Source organism: Podarcis muralis, chromosome 14 (assembly GCF_964188315.1).
Source record: "Podarcis muralis chromosome 14, rPodMur119.hap1.1, whole genome shotgun sequence".
NCBI lineage: Eukaryota > Metazoa > Chordata > Lepidosauria > Squamata > Lacertidae > Podarcis > Podarcis muralis.
In genome coordinates this window covers 36,689,429-36,712,369 of record NC_135668.1, presented here as the reverse complement: position 1 = coordinate 36,712,369, position 22,941 = coordinate 36,689,429, and the positions used below count along the sequence as shown (strand labels likewise).

Below are 22,941 nucleotides of genomic sequence, written 5' to 3'. Positions count from 1 at the left end.
AAATAAGGGGAGGTGGATGCTTGTAACTGCAGCCACTGCTGACCAAGAGGGAAGTCTTAGATCTAAAACCAACTAAACTTGCTAAAATGTATAGGACAAGAAATAAGGAGTGTTGGAAATGTAAAGAAAAGGAAGAGAACTTATATGTGGCAGACTTGTAATAAGGTAAAAGCATACTGGGAAATGATATATAATGAGTTAAAGAAAATGTATAAGTCAGGCTTCCTCAACCTCGGCCCTCCAGATATTTTGAGACTACAATTCCCATCATGTATAAATGCTATGATATACAAATGAATTTTGAAAACCATGAGGTGGGAGGGAGGGAAGTTGACAGGCTCATATGAGCAAAAGAAGTGGATAATGAAGATGTGTTAAAATATTATAAAATAGAAAATTAATAAAAATATTATACAAAAGGAAAGTCTTAGACACTTTTCTAGTGGTCTTCAGTACCAGGCACAGAATTCTTCCACCCATCACAGAATCATAGTAAGCTGCATTACACTAAGCCAGAACACTGGTCCATTTAACTCAGTATTGCCTACACTGACTCGCAGCAGCTCTCCAGGATTTCAGACTGGAGTATGTTCCAGTCCTTCATGGAGGTGCTGAGGACTGAACCTGGGACCTTCTGCATGAAAAGCAGATGCTCTCCCACTGAGCCACTGTCCTTTCCCAAGTACCCTAGGAAGCTGCTCTATACCAAGTGAGATCATTACTACTGAGCTGTGGCCTTTCCCATGACTACTTCTGCCATGTACTCTGGGATGGCACACATTGGGTAAAACCCTCTCCACAACTTTGGAAGTAAACTACATTCCTTGTCTGGAATATAATGAATCCTTATGAGTGAGTCAAACAAATCCACAACTTGTGAATATATAGATATTAAGATGAAATTTTCAGAAGGCAGAGATGCTTTGCTTTAATCCTGCCTTCCCAATGGCTAACAAGAGCTGAATAAAGGAAGTTCTATGAAAACATAAAAACATAAGAGCAGCCCTGTCAGATCAGGCCAATGGCCCGTCTATTCCAGCATCCTGTTCTCATAGTGGCCAAGCAGATGTCTATAAGAGGACCTGAGAGCAACCATATCCTCTCAACTTGCAATTCATAGCAACTGGTAGTCAAGAGGCATAATGGCTCTGAAGGTGGAGCTAGATAGTCTTATCCACCCTGAATGTGTCTGAACCCCTTTTAAATACATCCAGGTTGATGGCTATCACCGCTTCGTGTGGGAGCAAACTCCATAGATTAACTATGCACTATGTGAATAAATTATTTTCTCTGCCTTGCAAATCTTCCAACAATCAGCTTCACTGGTTGGCCCCAAGTTCCATCATTGTGAGAGCATGCTTGATTTGCAAAATTTATTCCTGCTGCAAAGCTCTTTTATTTTTTGCAAGGATGTTAGGGTTTGTTAAGCACTAAACTTGCACGGCTCTGCCTTCTTGAGTCCTTTGCATTTTGCAGCTGCTAGGAAAGGCACTGGCGTCTGTGTAATGATCTACGTACACAGTTACCAAGGCCTCCTCCCTCCAGGGTAGCCGGGATACATGCATGCTAGCCTTCTTTAATATGCCTGGCCGGGATGCAAATGGACAGGGGTGAAGAAGATGTCTGCTGTGCTTTCTCCTTTTTTGGATAAAGACAGACCACAGATCTTTCGGTTGTATCCAAATAAATCCTACTCAAAGTAAACCTGTTGCAATTAATAGTCCTAAATTATCAACAGCATATTAGTATCATGGCTTCTCTCAAAGAATCCTGGGAGATGTTGTTTGTTAAAGGTATTGAGAGCTGTTAGGAGACTCCTGTTCATAGAGCTACAACTTCCCGAAGAGTTTAACAGTCAATCTGTCTTCAAAGGGAACTCTGATTTTTGTAGCTCTGTATTTTTGGTTGAAGCATAATAGAGGAGGGGAGGGGTGAAAGCAGGTTTGCAGAGTTACTGGCTATTTTTACTTGACCTGTTGGTGAGCTTTATGCTCACTCAAATTTTGGTGTGTGTTAAATAGTTGACTTTTTCTTTTTTTTAGTGCTCTGTTGTAGAGATATTGTACTGTTTATTATGCACTGCTGTTTTATGGCTGCACTTAAGCTGTTTTTATTTGAACAGCACAGATCATCGAACAATAGAACTGGAGAGTTGGAAGAGATCCCTCTTTACCAGGCTAAACATACCCAACTCCCTTCTCTCTGGACACGTTGCAGCTTGCCAATATCCCAGAACTGGACACAGGACTGCAGGTGGCATCTGACAAAGGCAGAATAGAGCGGTACTATTACTTCCCTTGATCTGGACACTGTTGATGCAGCCTAGAATTGCATTAGCATTTTTTGCTACTGCATCACACAGCTGACTCATGTTAAATTTGTGGTCTACTGGGACTCCTAGATCCTTTTCACATGTACTGCTGTCAAGCCAGATGTTCCTCATCCTACATTTGTGCTCCAGGAAAGACTAGAACCGTACATTTGTCCCTAATGATATTCATTTTGTTAGCTGTGGCCCAGTTGTCCAATCTATTAAGGTCACTTTGAACCCATGAACCCTGATACCTCTCCCAGTTTGGTGTCATCTTGATTTTGATGCACATCCCTTCTATTCCTTCACCCAAGTCATTTTTAAAGACAACCCCGGACCCAGGACAGAATCCTGCAGCACCACATTTGCCGCTTTTCCCTGGGATAACAAGGAACCATTGATGTATCTGAGCACAGATGTAAAATGTGGTATATAAACAAAGCAACTGGGACTACACACCTCCCATCTGAATAAATGGGTCTTTACCACAAGTGCCCACTTGTTAGGGTTTGCTTTTAATTTGTTTTTTGTATTTGTGTTTTTAATGGTTTTTAATTTATACTGTTGTTGTTTTGTCATTGTTTTATTAACTGTAATAATAATAATAATAATGCAGATTATGTTTGTTATGTGTTTGTGGAAGCGTATACACATACACACACACAAAATATTTTATAAATACACAAAATACTTTATAAATACACACACTATGCACAAATGCACACACAAACTCTCTCTCTCTCTCTGTGTGTGTGTGTGTTCTACATACACACCCATACAGAGAAATTGCAAATGTTAATAATCCAGCCAGAGCAAAGTGGGTGGCGGGCCCCCAAACCCAGCATGTGGGGCAGGGGTGGAAAGCCTTCTGTCTCTCCACAAGATCTGCAGCATACCTTTAGTTTCCGCTCCTCCACAGACCTGTGCATGAGGAAGTTTCCATGACGCACGCTACCACGGCAACTAAGGCCTTTCACGTGAGGAGGCAGGAAGCCGCATGATTGACACTCCTCGTGCTGAGCAGGGGAGGCCTCTGTGAAGCGGGCAGCCTGCGCTCCCAGGCCACAGGAAGGGTGTCGTGGGATGCTGCACACACTGAGCCTGTGGCCTCCTCAAAGGCCCATCTATTCAAACTCCGGGCCACAACATACACAGCCTGGTGTTTCCCAAAATATTTCCCCTCCTTAAAACTGCATGGGCTTTGGCATTTCCCTTCCCCCAGAAGTTTCACTCTTCCCACAACAAACTGGTTAGGGATGGCAAGAAGAAAGGCTGGCCTAAGGCTGCTCAGAAAGTCAGTGGTTGGGGAGCCTGTGGCCCTCTCAGACTCCAGCTCCCATCAGCCCCAGGCAGCAAGGCCAACAGTCAGGGATGATGGGAGTTGTGGTCCAACCATGTCCAGAGAGCCAGCCTGCAGTAAGATGCGTGACCAAGTGAGGATCTAAACACAGGCCTCTCTGGTTTGAAGCCAAAACATTGGCTTCTAGCTTTCATTAAGGGATGCGGGTGGCACTGTGGTCTAAGCCACAGAGCCTAGGGCTTGCCAATCAGAAGGTCGGCGGTTCGAATCCCCGCGATGGGGTGAGCTCCCCTTGCTTGGTCCCTGCTCCTGCCAACCTAGCAGTTCGAAAGCACACTAGTGCAAGTAGATAAATAGGTACCGCTCCGGTAGGAAGGTAAACGGTGTTTCCGTGCGCTGCTCTGGTTCGCCAGAAGCGGCTTAGTCATGCTGGCCGCATGACCCGGAAGCTGTCTGCAGACAAACACTGGCTCCCTCGGCCAATAAAGCGAGATGAGCGCCACAACCCCAGAGTCGGCAACGACTGGACCTAACCGTCAGGGGTCCCTTTAACTTTACCTTAGCTTTCATTAGGCATCTAACAGGCCAGCTTGGGCTGCTATTGCAGGTGTTGGGAACCTTTGGCCCTACAGATGTTCCTACCACATTGGCCATGCTTGCTAAGCCTGATGGGAATTGTAGCTCAGCTACATCTGGAGGACAAAAGGTTTCCTGGCCATGACAATTAGATCATTTACTAGTGAACTGCCCATCACCAAGGGCCATTACCCAAGCCTCAGCTATTACCTCAGTGAAGAGTCACATGCGAGAAAGCACGTGCTTTGCCTGCAAAAGAACTCCAACTCCCATGAGCCTCAGATACATCTGAGGGGTACCATGTTGGCTACTTTGATGTAGACAGTATTGAGCTAGAAGGATTCTTTGATCTGCCTTGGTTTGAGGCAGCTGCCTTTGTTTCCCCCTGGGACCAGGCTGTGATCATGCATTCATTATCTTCCCTTGTCCCTTGGTAGCGCTTGAGCATGACAAAGAGACAAATCTGAAACTGCCTTTTATTATATTATAACTCTTCTAAGTTTTACGAGCCTTATTGCCTTTGCCCTCACTTCAACCCAGTGAGGTAGGCCGCTTGTTGTTTTTACAGACAGCAATTTGACATTTTAAGAGTTTTGCCCAAGGTGGAACAAGGAGTCCAGGGTAAATACGGGACATGAACCAGATTCTCTGAAATCCTGTGCAAGCCAGTGTGGTGTTGTTGTAGTTAGAATATTTCAGATTACAGCAGGAGAACCAGGTTCAAATCCCCACCAGGAGCCACTTGCCAAATCTCAGCCTGTCTACCTCACACAGGGATGTTAGGAGGATAAAATGGGGAAGTGGGAGAAAACCATGCACACTGTCCCAAGGTCTTTAGAGGAAGGGTGGGGGTGATAAGTAAAGAAATATATTGCTATTCCCTGGATCCACACTACAGTCTCCTGAGATCAGGCACTGCTGGGATGTCCCCAAACAGCTCCCTCTTTCCATCACTACAACATTCAGTTCTGTTTTGGAGACATCATAGCAGTTCCAGTTGCTAAGCTCACAGGAGCTGCTTTATATCAAGTTATTTATTCCTAGGCATTAATAGACCACCATTTGTCATGTAGTCCCAAGGCAGATTACACACAGTGCAACACAATTAAACCATCTGAATGTCTTCCATCCACAAAGGCCTGTGCCAAAAGGTGTGCCCTGAGCCGACGTCAAAATGTTGACTACAGCAGCAGGGCCCCTGTGGTCCTTCAGATGTTGTTAAACTCCAGCTCCCTTCAACTCCAAGACAGCATAGTCAATGGCAAGGATGCTGGGAGTTGTAGTCCAATGACATCAAGAAGGCCACAGCTTCCCCAGCCCTGATTTACAGTGACAAGGCCAGAAGCATTCCACAATTGGGAGAGCATTCCACAATTTGGAGGCCACCACAGAAAAGGCCCTGTCATGCCCTGCTACCCCACAAATTTCACAGGGCCTCCCCTGCAGATCTCTTTTTTTTTAGTTTTTTTTATTCAAAGTTATAACAAGACATATTATCCAAAAACATATCCTTATTTCCCCCCCCCCAGAACCCCCACCCTACCTCTCGACTTCCCTCAGTTCCAGTCTTTGGTTTCTCTAATATTGCTATTTTCTGCATGTTACAAAGTTGTATAGATCCTCAAACTGTTTAGCTGATTATTATCAGTAAAAATAAATAAATGTGGATGTTTATTCAAAACCTGCCAAGGAGCCAATTCGCTTTGTTGCGTCTTCAGATACTTTGTGAAAGGTGCAGATCTCAAGTCCTGGGCTGGTCCATATGGGAGATGGCACTTTTTCAGATATCTGGGGCCTAAGGCATAGGGCTTTGTCTGTCAAGGAAGGCACCTTGAATCGGGCTTGGAGGCGCACTGGGAGTAGTCTATTCAATTCAGGGACAAGGAACCTGTGGTCCTCCAGATTAACTCCCTTCAGCCCCAGTCAGCACAGTAAACGAATAATGAAGGTTGAGGGGTTCAGAAACATTTGAATTTACCCATCCCTATCTAAGCCTGGTTTATCAGTACTAACAACTTAAGATTTTCACAGGTCAAGATCCAAGGAATCGCATGCCTAGTTCTGTATGCCAGAAGAGGGTTCTGATTTGTGATTCTCAAAAACCAGTTGCAGAGACCAAACCTGCCCTCTCTCTTGGAAAGTGACTGGTTTATAACCAAAGCTGTGTACATTTATGTGGTGATGTCAAAAGTGCTAGTGGGCACTGAGTTCAGTTTCATGAGTTTTCTTGTTTTTTGGAAAAAGAAAAGAAAAGAAAAAGAAAGGCTGCGAAAGACCCCTGCCTGAAGCCCTTGAGAGTGGCTGCCAGTCAGTGCTGGCAATACTATGCTAGATGGTCTGACTCAGTACAAGGCAGTTTCTTTGTTCCTTGGAGCTGCTTGAAAGTTGTGTCAGAAGTGCCCACGGAGTGACTGAAGAAGATTGCTTATTTAAGCTGCATCTGTCAAAGGGAGCGAATGTGTCACTCCGCATTGACCAAATCGGCTTCTCCAAGAAGCTCATCCAGATTGAGATCCGACCCCTCCACCTCCTCAGAGCGGCAACTTAAATCTAGTTAGCGCAAAAAGATTGTCAGCGTAACCATGGCGCTGGGGCCTTCACCACCACACAGCCCCTGGCCATCTTGAGAGGGAGCAAGTTCTCCTCCTGACTCATCCTGAATGGAAGGCCCATTTTTAGAGAGTTAAAACATTGTAGAAATAGCACCTGTCACATGAAACTGTGCTCTGAAATTAAATAATCCAGTATACTGTGCTGGGGTGGGTGTGTGTGTGATGACAGCCTTCCCCAACCTGGTGCTCTCCAGATGTTTTGGACTACAACTCCCATCAGACCCAACCAGCAGGAGATGATGGGATTTGTAGTCCAAAAACATCTGGAGATGTTTACCAATCTGGTAAAAGCAGAGTCAAGAGTGCCAGGCTGGCGTGCTAAACTAGAACTGGGGAGACGCTGGTTCAAATTAATATTGGTAGTGGTGGTAGCAGCAGCAGCAGCAACACATCATTAAATTATAGAATTTGCTCTAAAAAGAGGCAGTGATGGCCACCAGTTTAGATTGCTTTAAAAGACGATTAGACAAATTCATGGAGGAGGGTGAGGCTAAACTCCTACTAACCACAATGGCTATGTTCTACCTCCACTCTGGAAAGCAGTAATGCTTCAGACTATCAATTGCTGGAAATGGAAGGAGGGGAGAGCAGATGTTGTGCTCAGGTCCTGTGTGTGGGTTCCCCATTGGGGCATCAGGCTGGTCACTGTAAGACTAGGATGCTGAACTAGATGGACCACTGGCCTGGTCCAGTTCTTACGTTCACATAGTAGTATTTGTAAGACATAAAATAAATTCTCTGAACGTCTTGCAAAAATAAAACATAACAACGACACAGTATAAAATTCCCACGAAGCTCAGGGGGCCAGCCATTTCCAGTTTTGCCTACCTCTGAGGGTTGTTGTGAGGAAGAAAAGGTGGGGAGGACTTTGTGCATTGCCTTGAGCTTACTGAAGGAAGGGTGTACTATATAAATGGAATGAATAAATGAGCTTGGCATGCGCAAGCCATCCTTTGCTCTTGCAGCCCTCGAGCAGTGAATCTGCATGCCTGTGCTAGTCCACCTCAGGAGGAAAGCCTGAGGTTATAAGGAGCTGCTGGGAATTGTAGTCCAAAACAGCTGGAGGGCCCCAGTTTGGGGGAAGGCTGTTACCCCTTCAAGCCTGCAGGCTGTGCGATTCTGGGCATGCCAGCTCTGCTTGAGGTGAGAGCAGCCAGTGAACAGTGGGAGTTCTCAGCAGCAGGAAGACCTCTGAAGGCAGCAGGTCCAGCATCCCCAGAAGAGGACAATTAACGCCACCCCAGGGAATTTCTCACACCTTCCCCAGAGTGTCAGCATCACACCCATGTGACTTCTTCCTCTGTTTACACAGAAAGCCGAGAACTGGTAGTACAAAGAGCTTGTATTGTCCAGGAAAGGCGGTGGGGACTGAGATGCTCCTTCCAAGTCTAGCTGGGCCCAAGAGCCAATTCAAAAACTCAGACAGCTGTTTCCCCTCCAATAAAAAGGGTGCTGCGTGCAGAAAGTCCAAGCTAGGCTGGGATGTGAAAACACTCTCACACAACCATTTTGCTTTTTACAAGCAAGGGGACACTGGCATGGGGACGCTTTGGAACAAATAGCCGCCTACATGGTGGCAAAAGGTGGCTGCTAGATCAGTAAGGAGGGCAACCCAATGGGATTGCAGGCCACCTGTCCTGAAATTGCTGCACTGGCTGCCAAGCTAAATTCAAGGCGTTAGTACCAGCGTAGGAAGTCCTAAATCGCTTCGGACCCATGTCCCAAAAAGTGTGCCATCTTTGATACCAACCCTCTCAGACTCTACGATTGACAGGTGAGGCCTTGGTGGTGGTGGTGCAGTCACTGGGGGGAGGGGCGGTGGCTGCCCAGTTGGCGCTGACCCATGACAGGGCCTTTTCAGTGGTGGTTCCCCACATGCCGAATGCCCTCCCTGGTGCAGTGCACTTGCCTCCATTGCCATCGGCTTCCAGGAGGAAGTTAAAAGCACCCCTGTTTCTGCAAGCATTTGACAGCTGAAGGATGGTGTATTCATTATGTTTAGAATGTTTTAAACTGCTTTTCCAATGCTCTTTCAAAACAACCACATTATTATTGATATGTTTGCTGCTCTGGCTCCCTAGGGAGGAAAGGTGGGATATAAACAGGAAAAGGATTAAAGGATATGGTACATCAAATCCCCACTCTGCCATGAAGCTCACTGGGCTAGTCACCACCTCTCAGCCTAACCTACCTCACAGGGTCATTGTGAGGGTAGGATTGGGGAGTGTGTGCAGCCTCGAGTTTTTTAGAGGAAAGACGGAATCTAAACGTAATAACAGCAAAATGCATGGCGATTTGCTATGGCTCAGTTGGTTAGATCGTAGTGCTGATAATGCCGAGGTTGCAGGTTTGATCCCCGTATGGGACAGCTGCATATCCCTGCATTGCAGGGGGCTGTATAGATGATCCTCAGAGTCCCTTCCAAATTTACAATTCTACGATTCTATGTACTTCCAGGATGTCCAGCTCCTCACCCAGAGAGTGTATTGACCAGAGATAGGGCACCTGTGGCCCTCCAGATGTTGTTCAACTCCAGTCCTCCCTGACTACTGGCTGGCGTTTAAGGGAGCTGAAGTCCAAGAACATATGGAAGGCCACAGGTTCTCCATGCCTGATTCTCCACTTTTAAATGCTCTGAGGCACCCCTCACTGCAAGGAGATCTCGTCCCTAAGCAGGGAAACTTCCTGTGCTCTCCAGCTTGCCCTGCTCCCTGGTGTTCATGCAGACACTAGGGTGGGGCACCCAGGAGCGTGCTGTGTCAGGAGCAGGGTGGCAGGCGCAGCTTCACGCACATGCATCAACACACACGCAAATGAATCTGAACTGGCCTCATGGGAAACAACAGAGTACTGAACTCCAGTCATTGCAAAGCAAGTGGATATTCAGCAGGCTGGTCCCAGGGCTTAGATTCAAACCACCTGAGGATATGTATAGGATATGCATAGAAGCCCCACAGCTGTCAATACAGGGCCAGTGGGTGCACGTGTGCCCACAGAGGCCTTTCTGTTGCCCATAGGGTACATCTCATTCTACAAGCCTAAGTGTAAGTGTGTGTGTGTGTGTGTGTGTGTGAGAGAGAGAGAGAGAGAGAGAGAGAGAGAGAGAGAGAGAGGAATATTAACTCTTGCCTCTTCAGCTACGCTCTTCAGAAAGACCACCCTCCTCCTCCAATGATGCTTAGGGGGAGGAGAAGTTGAAGAAATTGTTAAAAAGTTAACTGTCGAGGGGAGAGAGCGAGTATATGCAATTCTGGCGAGAGTGTGTGGTTGTGGTGTGTTTGTGTGTGTTGCCCACAACCAATTTGTCTGTTTCTGCAAATGTACCCCGGGGTCCCGATCTCCCTGCCCAAAGTCAAACCTCTGCTCCAGCCCCTGCCTTGTTCTCTGCTATAATATATTTCTCTCAGGGAATCTGGTAGGAAGAGATCTCTCCAGCCTTTTTCTTCTCCAATTATATTGTTGCCTGTCCACACACACACACACTGCTCATCTCTGATCTTTCCTCAGTAAAACGGATCCTCTCTCCACCACTCTACCAGGTGCTCTCTGGAAGTAAAAGGGAAATGGGCTACATCTGAGCCTGCTCTACACAGCAGCGGGTGAGTACCCCATTCTCCCCCCTCCCCAAAAAAGAGGGGTCCCTGGCTCCAGACAAGGCTCAGAGGCCACTTTGCTAAATGGCAGCAAACACCCAACTGCAACCAGCCTGTCCTTCCCTGTGTTATTGCAGGCTGATCACTGCATCTGTCTGACACTTACCTCTTCGGTGGTGAGGGGCATGCAGATCCGATACTCTTTCACCAGCATGCTGCCTGCTGTCTCTGGGCACCGGGCTGGGTGGACCCTCGTGGCACGGCACACTCCAGTGGAAACGGGGGCTCTTCACCAGCCAAGTGGCCCCTGAGGATCCCTTGGGGAAGGATGCATCCTGCAGCCGAGAAGAGACGTGTTAGAGTGGAGCAAAGCACCGACTCTGGCAATTTGCTTGGCTGGGCAGTCTTGAGAAGCAATCGGCTCCCTCCTTCACTCAGATCCAAAGCTCTACTTCTTTATATCTCCCCCCCCCCCCCCGCCCTTTGCTACAGGCACAGCTCTGCCTGTGACTTCATAATCGGTTGTCATGGTAGCTGTTGTGAGGTCACCAGTCTCTTCAGCCAAAAGAGCTGTAGAAGCCAGACCATGGGAGGTAAGGAGGAGGCAGGAGGTGGAGGGGTTAGGTCACATCAGTGCTCCTTCGCAGCTGGAACTATCCCACTACCCAACCACCCCAAATCTTCTCACGTTATTTTAGGATATGTAGTGTTTAAAAACCCTCACCCAGTCAGCAAGCTTACTCAAAAGGTCAGGCGTAACGGGTATGTAGGGGAGAAAAACAGCAAGACTCCAATGTATATTGGTACTAGCCTTAACCGCGGCCCACTCTGCCATGCCCAGGGTTATAATTCGTGCCCCACATTCTCTTTTTAATGCCAGGGTTCAGGCTGCTCCTGTGAGGCGGGAAGTAAGAAGGATAGCCCTCTGGTCATGTGCAGAGTGCCTTTATCTCCTCAAAAAATGATTACAATGCAGATCTTGCAAGCAGCACACAAGTCTTGGCCACCTGTTTAGACAACAAATTAGCCACCTCTTTGGGGAAGAAGTCTCCTCATGGGGGCCAAAGCTGGCTGCCATCTGGCACCATAGCCCCAACCACTTTTCACTACAAGCTCTGCCCCAATGCAATGTGCTGGAGTCCCTGACTAGTATTATTCCAAAGATGCTCAGTGGGGCACTGTGATAAGAGGATGCTGGACTTATGAAAGCCTCTACCCCCACATAAGTACCACAACATATGTGACACAGGTGATCTACCATAGGATTTCCAAGGATTTTAATTTTCCCTTTAGAAATCCAAGCATGTTGCAGGTGCCTACATTCTCCCCTCTGCAAGCCAGTGAGGCTATCTCCCATGTCCCCTGCCTTGGGGTCCCAATGTGGGCCTGAGGAGCTCTGATTCAGATGATACACTCAAGGAGGAGTCCTTGTACCCTCCTCTATGCTGCCACAGCCTGAGGAGCTGGCTCTTCCATCACCCTCTGAAAGTGATTCTTCTGCAGGCCCATGTGCCCCACAACCACACAGAAGCCACGTGACGACAGAAAAGGCTACAGGCCCCTTTACATATTACAGAGCAGCCCTTGCAGAGGAAGGAGTTGCTGGGAGATCAAGTACTGTCAGCCTTTCCAAGGCTTCAAGTGACTCTCAAGTCATTGCTAAGACAACATCTTCTCAAGCTCAGCTAGCAGGGCCCACTGGGAACTATCCAGGGTCCTGATATCTTCTTGCCACACCACCAAAAGAAGTTCTAGTGTTCAATGGTTTTTCCCAAACAGGGCACTAACAGCACCTGGGGCAGCCAGAAGAGGCATGGAAAGAGATGATGATGATTAGGCAAAAATTGCTGCTCTGATCAAGTTTAAAGCATATAGAATCATAGAATTGTAGAGTTGGGAGATTCCCCAAGGATCATCTAGTCCAACCCCTGCAATTCAGAAATATGCAGTTCTCCCATAGGGGGATCGAACCTGCAACCTTATCATTATCAGCACCACACTTTGACCAACTGAGCTACCCTGACTGATCATGAACACAAGTTGCTTTAGAGCAGGGATGGGGGCAGCCCTTGGATCTCTAGGTGCTGCTGGACTACACCTCCCATCCTCGCTGACAGTTGCTCATGATGCTTGATGGGAGATGGAGGCCTCCGACATCAGGAGAGCCACAGGCTTTCCATCCCTGATTCAAAATAAAACAAGGGGATCTAATTCTGGGTCTGAAGATGTCGGCACCACCTACCCCCTGAGCCACCTCTAGGCTGGGAAAATTTGTACCATGGTCCTGCCAGGTCTCATCCGGCACACTCTCCCAGCCTTCAGGAACCTGGTGCTCTTCAGATGTTTTGGACAATTCTCATCAGCTGCTGCTGAGCTGGGGATAACAGGAGCTCTAGTTCGAAACAGCTGGAAGGCCCCCGATTGACAAGGCCTGTGCTAACCTATACTGTCCTTCAGCCACATGGACGACTACAAATACAATACTCTCGTCCTATCACATTTCAGGTGCCAGCCATCAAGCAATCTACTATAGAAAAAGCTTTCTGACAGTTGTTTGACAGTGGAAAGGTCTCTCTGGGGAGGTTGTGGACTCTCCTTCCTTGGAGGTTTTTAGGCAGAGGTTGGATGGCCATCTGTCATGGATGCTTGAGTTGAGATTCCTGCATTGCAGGGGGTTGGACTAGATGACCTCCCTTCCGACTCTACAATTCTATGCTTCTAGGTGCCAGCATGTCAAACCAGCCCTGTTAGGTAGGATTCCTTCAGGAAGTCAACACAGGATATGCATAAAATTTGCAAGCAAATCACAAGGGCGGGGAAAAGGAAGGGCTTCTTCAGACAGCAGAGCTAAGCTGTCAAATTCACTCCCACATGAGGCAGTGATGGTCGCCAACTTGGAAGACTTTAAAAGAGACCTAGACCAATTTGTGGAGGAAGCTATCAATGGCTAGTAACCCTGACGGCTGAATGTTCTCCTTCCACTGTAGGGGGCAGCATGCCTCTGAATATCACTTGCTGGAAATCTTGGGTGTGCACTGTTGCCCTTCGGTCCTATTTGCAGACTTCTGGTTGGTGCTTGTGAGAACTGGACTAGATGGGCCTTTGGCTTGACCCAGCAGGTCTTTCCTTGTGCTTGGCTTACATTTGTCACCAATCCTGGCTGTGAGCCTTCCAAGCACAGCACGGCGCTTCGCGTTAAGGGCGTGCCAAGTGCTTGGATTTATTTCAGAAACCAGCTTCTCCAGCTGTCCTCTCAAATCCCTCTCACAACAACCCTGCAAAGTAGGACCAGTCGTGGAAGCAAGGACTTGCCCAAGGCTATGTGTCACAACTCAATCCTGAATGCTTCTGAAATGCTAATGCTCTGCTGGGTGCATTGCACTTCTGCCGAACAACGCATGCCCTGAATAGAAAGGCTCCCTTGAGCAAGCCTACCTACAATGGGTCTATTTCCCAGTGGGAAGATGTGGCTGTTTTTGAGATCCTTGCACCCTTCTGTTATTCAGCAGCATCCCTCCCAGATGGGATGTGCTGCAAGCTTGTTGCATTGCTGACTATGGGGCCTCATTTGAGAGCCACTGTGTGTATTTGCCTTGTATGCAAATAATAAAAAGCTCGCGGAGATGTCTCTCTCTCTCCCGCCTCTTCAGAGAATCCAAGCGCTAATGAACAGACACCACACTTGGTCTTCGCCCAAAGGGCAACTTATTTATAACGTGGCTGCTAATCCGCTGTCAATATGCTTCTGATGATAATACATCTATTCTTAATGGTTAACAACCAGCTGCCCAAGTTAAGACGAAGACAAACAGGAATTCTGCTTAGTGGCGGAGGCAAAGAGGAGCTCAGCCAGTTCTGGAATACATCACCTAATTTTTATGGTGGGGGGAGGTTTGGAAATATGGAGCAAGGATATGCAATTCATCATCATCATCATCATTGTATCCTGCCTATCTGACTGGGTTGCCCCAGCCACTAGCTATAGATAGTCTGGAAAGGATTTAAAAAGTTCTCAGAGGATGGATCTATTACCTCAGAGGTGGGAAAACTCAGGTCTGGGGGGCCTCTTCACTTGGCCGCCAGAACCATCCCCAAGCCACACCCCTCACTGGCTCTGCTTTGCACCCATCTTGAGTGTTTTTGCCTGGCTAGAATTTGTCCTCACACAGATTGCTTCTTCCCTGCCTGGATGGATAGTGTTCATTGGCCAGTTCAAAAATGTGATGGTGTGTATAAATGAGAGCTCTTGTTCATTGGCTGAGAGACTGCCCAATGAAAACCCTCCGGTCTGAATCTCATCTTGAGGCAACCCTGACTTACTCAGCCTCAGCTTTTCCATCTGCATTGTGGACATAACAACACCGACCTATTCTACGGTGCTGTTGTAGGAGGTTACACAGCAAGAAAGCATGGGAGCACTTTGAAAGCAACATGTTGTGAGCATGTGTGGGTGGGGGCCCCAATGCTTTTTTTGGCCCTTTGTAGAGTATCTTGTGGTTGGCAGGGGAAGAGGGAGTGGAAGCTGTAGCCAAGAGAAAAAATATGCACCATGGCCCAGATGATGTCAGAATGGGACAGATTCACTCATGCTAGGAGTTGCTCTCTAGTGCAGCATCCTGCCTCGTAGTCATAGACCTGGAGCCTCCTCCTCCTCCATTAATATGCCTAACTTTGAAAGCCATCTCAGCTGCCAGCCATCACTGCATCTTGTGGCAGTGAGTCCCATGTCTGAACATACAAATAGCAGAGAGCCCCGGTTCAGGGTTGGGCTCAATGCCAGCCTGAAGATCTGTCTAAACTAGCATCCTGCTTCCCACAGGCAGAGGGTCTTCTCGGGGGTGGCGCCTGCCCTGTGGAACGCCCTCCCACCAGATGTCAAGGAAATAAACAATTATCTGACTTTTAGAAGACATCTGAAGGCAGCCCTGTCTAGGGAAGTTTTTAATGTTTTATCTTTTGTTGTGTTTTTAATATCCTGTTGGAAGCTGCCCAGAGTGGCTGGGGAGGCCCGGCCAGATGGGCAGGGTATAAGTAATAAATTATTATTATTATTATTATTATTATTATTATTATTATTATTATTATTATTATTATTACTATTACTATTATTATTATTATTACAATATGTCCCCAGGGAGCCTCCAAAGAGATTCTGATAGCTAAGCCTAAGGGCATAGGAGCCAACTTCAATTTGAGGGAGCTGCCCCCCCCCAACTTGATGGGCATTGCTATTCAAATGGTGCACATGCACTGCACCATGTGATCGATTACCTGCTTACCTGCTCCTCTCCACAATATTTTATTCAAATTGGCACACCTGCCTAAGAGCCTTGGGGTCAAACTATGTGTTACATGAATTGTGTGGCTAGCAGCAACATCAGCATTTAAATTTTTTTTTAAAAAAAAATCCTAGGCAGGGCGGTGGTGGTTTTCCAGGATCACAGCAAAAATCATCCCACTGCAGTGAACCTTTGAATGAAACCTCCCAGAAGTCCCAAATTCAAACACAGAGTGGAGGAATCTGCAAATTCAGAGCCGTTCCCTTAAGTAGCCAGATGGCTCTCGTTTATGCTGCTCTTGTTTTTAATAAAAGAACGGTCCCTTACAACACACACACACACACACACACACACACAGAGGATAATCTCATTTCTAGTTCTTGAATTTCTAAAACAGGAGTTGCCAAGCTACAAATCTGTGACCTCAAAAATCCTCGTCCCCGAATTCCAGATCTGATTGGACTGTTTATGTTTACTGTGGGGCTGTAGCTACAAGTTGCAGGCAAATATAGCAGGAGCAGAGAGAGAAAGATCGTGTGGTGGTTTTTTGTTTTTTAAACAAGAAAAGCTCTTCAAGAGGGAGGAGAGAAGAGGGGCAGTTAACCCTTTCCCTGCTGCCCATTTTTGCAATCCAAATGCACAGCGACTTCCCCTCTGCTGAGGCTCAAAATTAAGCACTTGATTTGGAAGGGGCTGCTAGAGGAGATGGAGAGAGGGGTTAGGATGGAGAGATCACAAAGGGAGAGACAGTGAAGCCTCCTATCACCACCAGGAACAACTTTTCTTAACCACACACACACACACACACACCCCACTGCAGAAATGGTCTGGCTAGGTCCTTAGTTGGAATGCTGTAATGCTCAAAGGCACTAGGGCTTCATATGCCCCACAGCAAAATCTGACCATGCAACAGGTTGTCAAGTGAAGCCGGATGGCAAATGAACCCTTTTCAAACCTTAAAACTCTCCCAATTCCACACACAAGAGTCTCATTCTGTAGGGAAAGGGCGTCAACAACTGAGAAGCGGGGCGAGTCCCCCAGGTAAAACGTGCTCAGTTGCAGGCTCAGCCCTTAACATGTTAGCAGCCACTGATCCTATGCATCTTCAACCGACATTTGAGCCCCGTGGAGTTCAAAGTGGGGTTCTCACGATGCTGCCGCAACCTTAAAGCAAATACAAGTTGTGGGGCGGAGGTGCCTTGGTGCATGCGCAAAGAGCGTTTCGTTCCCCGAGTTCACAAGCTGGCCCCTTCAAATAGAGGGGGGTTGGGGGTGGTCGTGGGAACCTTCCAGATTGCGGGCGAAGGGAAATTGCAACCCACCTCCTTTCGCGCAGGAAGGACTCAGCCTCGCTGCTGCTGTTTCTCCCCGCCTTCTCTCCCTCCCTTCCTCCCTGCTCCGGACCAGTTCTCACCTGCCCGACGGCTGCCAGCAAACAATGGCTAACTGGGGCGTGGAAGGCAGAAAAGAGAGAGGGAGAGGGAGCCGGAGGTGGCGCCGCCGCCACGCCCGGCTCGCCTCGGTGTTTCCACGGGCCCCGCAGGCAGGCAGCCTGGGCGCGCCTCGCCTCTCGCAGGGGGTCGGTTGGCCACGCGGGGAACACCCGGAGGATGCAAAGACTCTCACCGAGAGGAGGCGGAGGGGCGCCCGGCAAAGACCCCGCGCGGCCACGTGCTTCGCCACCTACCCCGGGGTTGCCCAGACGGGGAGGAGTTTGATGGGGAAGGGCCGGGCAGCCCTCCTCGTTTCTCCTCCGCGGGCGATTTTCCTCCTCGGCCCGGATCCTGGCCGATCTCCCCCCGCCGCAGCCCCTCCTCGCTTTCCTCCCGCGCTCGCCTCGCCGGTGCGCGCCCTCTAGGCTTCCTCCCAAGAGCGCTTCTGGGAAGGCAGCCTTTCCAAGAATCGCTCTTCCTCGTCTCGCCCTCCCTCCTCCCGTCCCCTCGGCAATCCCGGCTCTTTTTCTTGGTTGCTCATCGCGCTTTTTCACCAGCCCGGGATTCCCCAGCCCCACATCCAGCCAACCTTTCCCCACCTTCCTCCAGGTCCCCACCCCCCACCCCGTGCGCACCCGTGCCCTCTCCAAATTCTCGCCTCTTCGCTTGCGCAATCCGTCCCCGCTCCGTCTAGGGGACCCGCTTTGCGTTGCCTCCCTGGAACGCAGCCCCGCCACCACCTATGAAAAGAAACCATGTCCCGGGAGCAAATCCCTTCCTTGGGTTTCCTGAACCGTTCCAGTGCCCAATCTTCCACACCCACCCATTCCCCGCTCACCCGGACGCGGGTCGCCCAGCTGAGCCGGCTTCTTCACGACCAAGCAGTTTCCCTTCCTCCCCGGCGATCCTCCCTCGCAGCCGCCGCACGTGCCTGTGGCTGCGGGCCCAGTGAACTGCCCGCTGCCGTAGGAGGAACAGGGAGAGGGGAGAGCGATGCGCTCCTGTAGCTTCGAGAGCGCCGCTTTTGCACAGCCCTTTTCCGAAGCCGGCCGCCGTCCAGCCCAGTCCTCCTGGGTAGCCGCCGCCGCCTCCTCCGACGACCCCTAGGGGAGAGAATCCGGCGTCGCACCTCGGTCTCCTGAGCCGCCCCCTTCCTGGAGCGGGTGGGCGGCTGGGAAGAGCCTGGAGCGTCGGAGGAGGAGGAGGAAATACTTCGGCTTTGTGGCCGAGGGTGAGAAAAAAAGTAAAGCGAGGGGGGTCTCACGGCAGCCAGGAGAGACTCACTGACTTTCCACTTCTTCCTGGGATGGGGTTTGCCAGCCTCGCGGTCACGATAGTTGCATCGCAGGAAGAAATCCAACCGGTGGCGTTTTGGTGCTCCGTCGGTGCAACTTTGCGCAATACCACCTTGGGAAGGGAAGGTGCGTTATAAGAGCCTAAGAAGAGCCCCGCAGGATCAGGGCCAACCCGATGCCCGTGGGAAGCCCACAAAGAGGAACTGAGTTCAGTCAGCAGCTGATATTCAGGACATTTAGCCTTCACGGCTGGTAGCCACTGGTTTTCTATGAATCTTTCAACAAGGCATCCAAGTTGGTGGTCATCGCTGCCTCTGATGGGAAGGTAGTGAAATCCACAGTAGACCTAGGCTCTTTGGCTGAGGTTAGCAAAAGAACAGAGAGCCCGGTTGCTGAATCAGGCCAGCGGTGGTCCACCTCGTCCAGCATCCTGTTGCCACAGTGGCCAACCAGATGCCACAATGGGGAGCCCCTAAGCAGGACCTGAGGGCAACAGCCCTCTCCCCATTTCTGAGTACAAGCAACTGCCATTCAGAAGCAGCCAGCCTCTGTCAGTAAAGGTGGAACTCCATCAAAATTTGGGGCTAGACATCTTGGGGTGCATCCCTTTTATTTATCCCCAATATATATTTAATAGGTATAGTTGTTTAAAATTGCAAGTATTCATTTTTTTCCCCTTTTTGTTTTAAGAAGTAGAAGCAAAGCCCTCAGTTTAAGAGCAATGGAAATATTCAGCGTTTTAGACTTGTGGGTTGCCAGTTTTTGTTTTTTGCAAGAACCCTACTTCTTGACAGTGAAATGCTACACAGAAATTCAAGAGCCAAAAGCCTTTTTTAATGGAATCATAGAATTGTAGCATTGGAAAGGACCCCAAGGGTCATCTAGTCCAACCCCCCCACAATGCAGGATTCTTCTGCCCAGCATGGAACTTGAATCCGTAACCCTGAGATTAAGAGTCTCATGCTCTACCAACTGAGCTATCCCATGGAGTCTTGTGTGAAAACCTCATAGGCCAAATTTAACTCAAAGGCACAGGAACCCCTGCAAGTTGGCAACCTTGCTTATCCCCCACGTTGCTGGCTTTTTAAACCTCTTTTGCTCCTGTGCAGACATTCACATGCAATCCTGTGGTGAGAAATTTCCTCTGGCAGATTTCTACAGACCAGGCTGCTGCTGTTGCTGCTGCTGCTAAAAGCAGAAGAGCAGGCCAGGCTTCATTTTCTGGTCAGATGGCAACAACGGGGCATTGCATGGCAGCCTTCCCCAACCTCATGCTTTCCAGGGCTGATGGGACTTGCAGTCCAAAATAGGGCACCAAACTGTGGAAAGAAGGCTCTCTACCCTGGTTTTGACACTTGAGGTGGATATTTTTGGGACCCACCTTCTTTCTGTGATTGTAAGGACCGGGCACAAACGGTTCCTCATCTGCCTTTTCCCCCTTGACGGCTTGCAAAACACAGCCCCCTGAGAGAGCTTTTGTGGAAGAACACCGCCAGTACAAATCTGTTTACAAGGACAGCAGTGCTGCTTAGTGAAATTCTGACACCTTGGGCAGAGGGAGGGGGCAGCCACCAGGATTGGCAGAGAGGCAAAGACAGGAGAGAAGGCTGGCGTGCCTGGCAAGTGTGAAGGATTTAATTTGGAGGCGTGAGTGGCTGCATCTGGAACTTATCAGGAGGAAGAAAAAAGAGAAGAGGCCCTGGGAAATGTACTGGAAAAGGGGCTATTAGCTATGAGGGCTATGCTCTTACCTCCACAGCTGGAGGCAGCAATGTTTCTGAATATCAGTTGCGGGAAACCACAGGAAGGGCGAGCGTTGCTCTTGCACTCAAATCCAGCCTGCTGGTTTCCCACAGGCGTCTGGTTGACCACTGTGAGTATAGGATGCTGGACTAGGTGGGCCACTGGCCTGATCCAGCAAGCTCTTATCTTGTGAAGCGCCCTGAGGTCTTCAGATGAAAGGCAGTATATACCGTACTTTTCCGTGTATAAGACAAGTCCCCCCCCCTTAAAAATCATGCAAAAAAGTGGAGATCATCTTATACATGGGTAGTGCATAGGGTGGATGTTTGAATGGTTTCCGCCATGGCTGTCAGCAGCTGTCGTGCATGTTATTGGTTGCTGCATCAATGGGTGTGGTTGATTGGCTGATGCTGTGGCAAATGGGCGGGTGATTGGCAAGTTCTGTGGTGAGGGGACAGACGGGAGATGGATTTTGTGACGCGTTTGTTGCATTCCCCCCTTAAAAAAGCTTAACAACCCTTGGTGATCCCCCCCCAAAAAAACTCATTAACTCTGGGCAATTCTCTGCAAAAAAAAAAAAAGCACAACAACTTTTTGCCATTGCCTCCCATTTTCTGAAAATTCAGTCCCCCAAAATAGGGGGCATCTTATACATGGGGGCGTCTTATAGACGGAAAAGTACGGTAATTCTTCTTCTTCTTCTTCTTCTTCTTCTTCTTCTTCTTCTTCTTCTTCTTCTTCTTCTTCATCTTATGGAATAAAAGAATTTTAAAAAGCATTGCTTATCAGATCCCAATAAATCAGTTCAGAAGCATCTGGCTGCATCATCGCAGGGCCCAGGTTACTGACCGTTCTTTTCCTGACCCCACTTGAGACAGCATGCATGGTGGGAGAAAAGAGAGGAGATGTTTTGACATTTAGAATTACGAAGGAAGCGCATTTAGGTTTCACTGAGATTGCTGTGTGTACGTGCAGATTCAGTCAAGGGTGGAGAAGAAATTCATTTTGCATTTAACGATGAACTTACTGAATTCGCACTTTGTGAAACTAGATGGGAACAAAAATTCAGCCGTCCTTTGAAATTCACACTTTTTCAGTTTTAGAGAAGAAGTGCTCGGCTAGCTTAGTCAGTAGAGCATGAGACTCTTAATCTCAGGGTTGTGGGTTCGAACCCCACGTTCAACAAAAGATTCCTGAATTGCAGCAAGTTGGGCTAGATGTCCCTCGTGACCCCTTCCAGCTCTACAATTCAAAATTCTATGATTCAGGTAATGAGTATAAAAATGCACTTACTAGGGTAAAGCGTACATAAAAGGGCATATGTTGGTGAAAATAACTCACATAAATGCATTCTTTTTAGGAAAACTGCATTGCAAAATTGTCTGCATGAGGCAAAATTACATACAAAAACGTGTCTATTAGGAGAAATTCACACTCGGTGTGCAACATGGAGATGCCATAGAAGAAGAAGAAGGAGTTTGGATTTGATATCCCGCTTTATCACTACCCGAAGGAGTCTCAAAGCGGCTAACATTCTCCTTTCCCTTCCTCCCCCACAACAAACACTCTGTGAGGTGAGTGAGGCTGAAACACTTCAAAGAAGTGTGACTGGCCCAAGGTCACCCAGCAGCTGCATGTGGAGGAGCGGGGAAGCGAACCCGGTTCACCAGATTACGAGTCCACTGCTCTTAACCACTGTCATAGGACACTTTGGTGCTCACAGGTTCCATGTTACTAACCTCAGCATTAAAGGTACCCCTATAAATAGAGGTCCATCCTCTGTATATTGGGACATGTGGCTACCCTAATTCCTAGTTTTCTGTGTAGTGGAATCTTTAGTCTTATGGGACATTTGATGGAAGCGCTGCTTGTTGTTTGTGGTGGTGCTGGCCAGATGCAGCTTTGCCATGTAAGTGTGGGGTGGCAGCAGGAGTATTGTGGGAAAGAGTAGCGTTCCTATCCCTCACGAGCCCCAATGGCTTGCTACCATTTCTCTGCCTAACCTACCTCACAGGGTTGTTACATTGTTCCTCAAAGGAAAGGAAGAGAAAATTGAAGCTATAAGTCAAAATGCTTTCATTTCATAAAATATATATGCCACAAGATTGTAAAAAAAAATATTTTCATTAAGATCATAATGACACGAATGAGGTAAATGATCAAGCAGAGGCTAGGTACTTCTGTCCTTTCCTTTGATGGGGTTTCTACTTCATGCTAACAGTTTAAATGGCGAGCCTTCATTGCAATATGGTTTGTACTTCTAAATTAAAAGCTAAGGCTTGCGTTTCAGCTGGCCAAAGATCTTTTGTTAAGGCTCAAGGTATTTTTCAAGTTGGTAATGTGGCCTCTTTCTCTGTCATTGTTATTATAGTGAGAGCCTTTGAAGCAGAGGTTTTTAGCTGCCACCTGTGTTTGCTGTGGCTTACCACAGGATCTAGTTTCGCAACGAATAATGTTTTGATAAACAAGTCTCTTCTCCAAACATTTGAAGATGGAGAAACTGGGCTGGAGGTTACTTCAGTTTGAGTGCAGGGAGCGGTCAGCCTGTATGTCAACTGACCTCAGGATCCAGCAGGAATTTCCATCATCTCCCAGCCCTCCATTACCGCAGCCAGAAAATATTGCATCTATTATTTTGCTACTAGAGAAGAGTGAGAAGCAGACCTGCTCCACCTGGCGGTGAACAGAACTCTTGCATGTGATAGAATCATTAAGAAAAAGATGCTCCATTTGTGCGAAGGTATCTGTCGCTTCTTGAAACTTAAACTCAGGATCATGCAGCACAAAGGTGGGGAGCTT

The 22,941-nt window shown here is 48.2% G+C and overlaps 1 protein-coding gene across 1 annotated transcript in view; it reads right to left on the bottom strand.

The window, feature by feature from the left end:
* The window catches only part of LOC114583991 (cytoplasmic phosphatidylinositol transfer protein 1-like), a 43,394-nt gene extending 25,169 nt beyond the window's left edge, over positions 1-18,225 (bottom strand). The window contains exons 1-2 of the mRNA XM_028705400.2: positions 17,943-18,225; positions 10,559-10,727 (exon numbers count right to left, since the gene is read on the bottom strand). Coding sequence (XP_028561233.1) covers positions 10,559-10,606 — 48 coding nt within the window. The 5' untranslated portion in view covers positions 10,607-10,727; positions 17,943-18,225. The remainder of the gene's footprint in view (positions 1-10,558; positions 10,728-17,942) is intronic.
* Between the last annotated feature and the right edge of the window lie 4,716 nt (positions 18,226-22,941).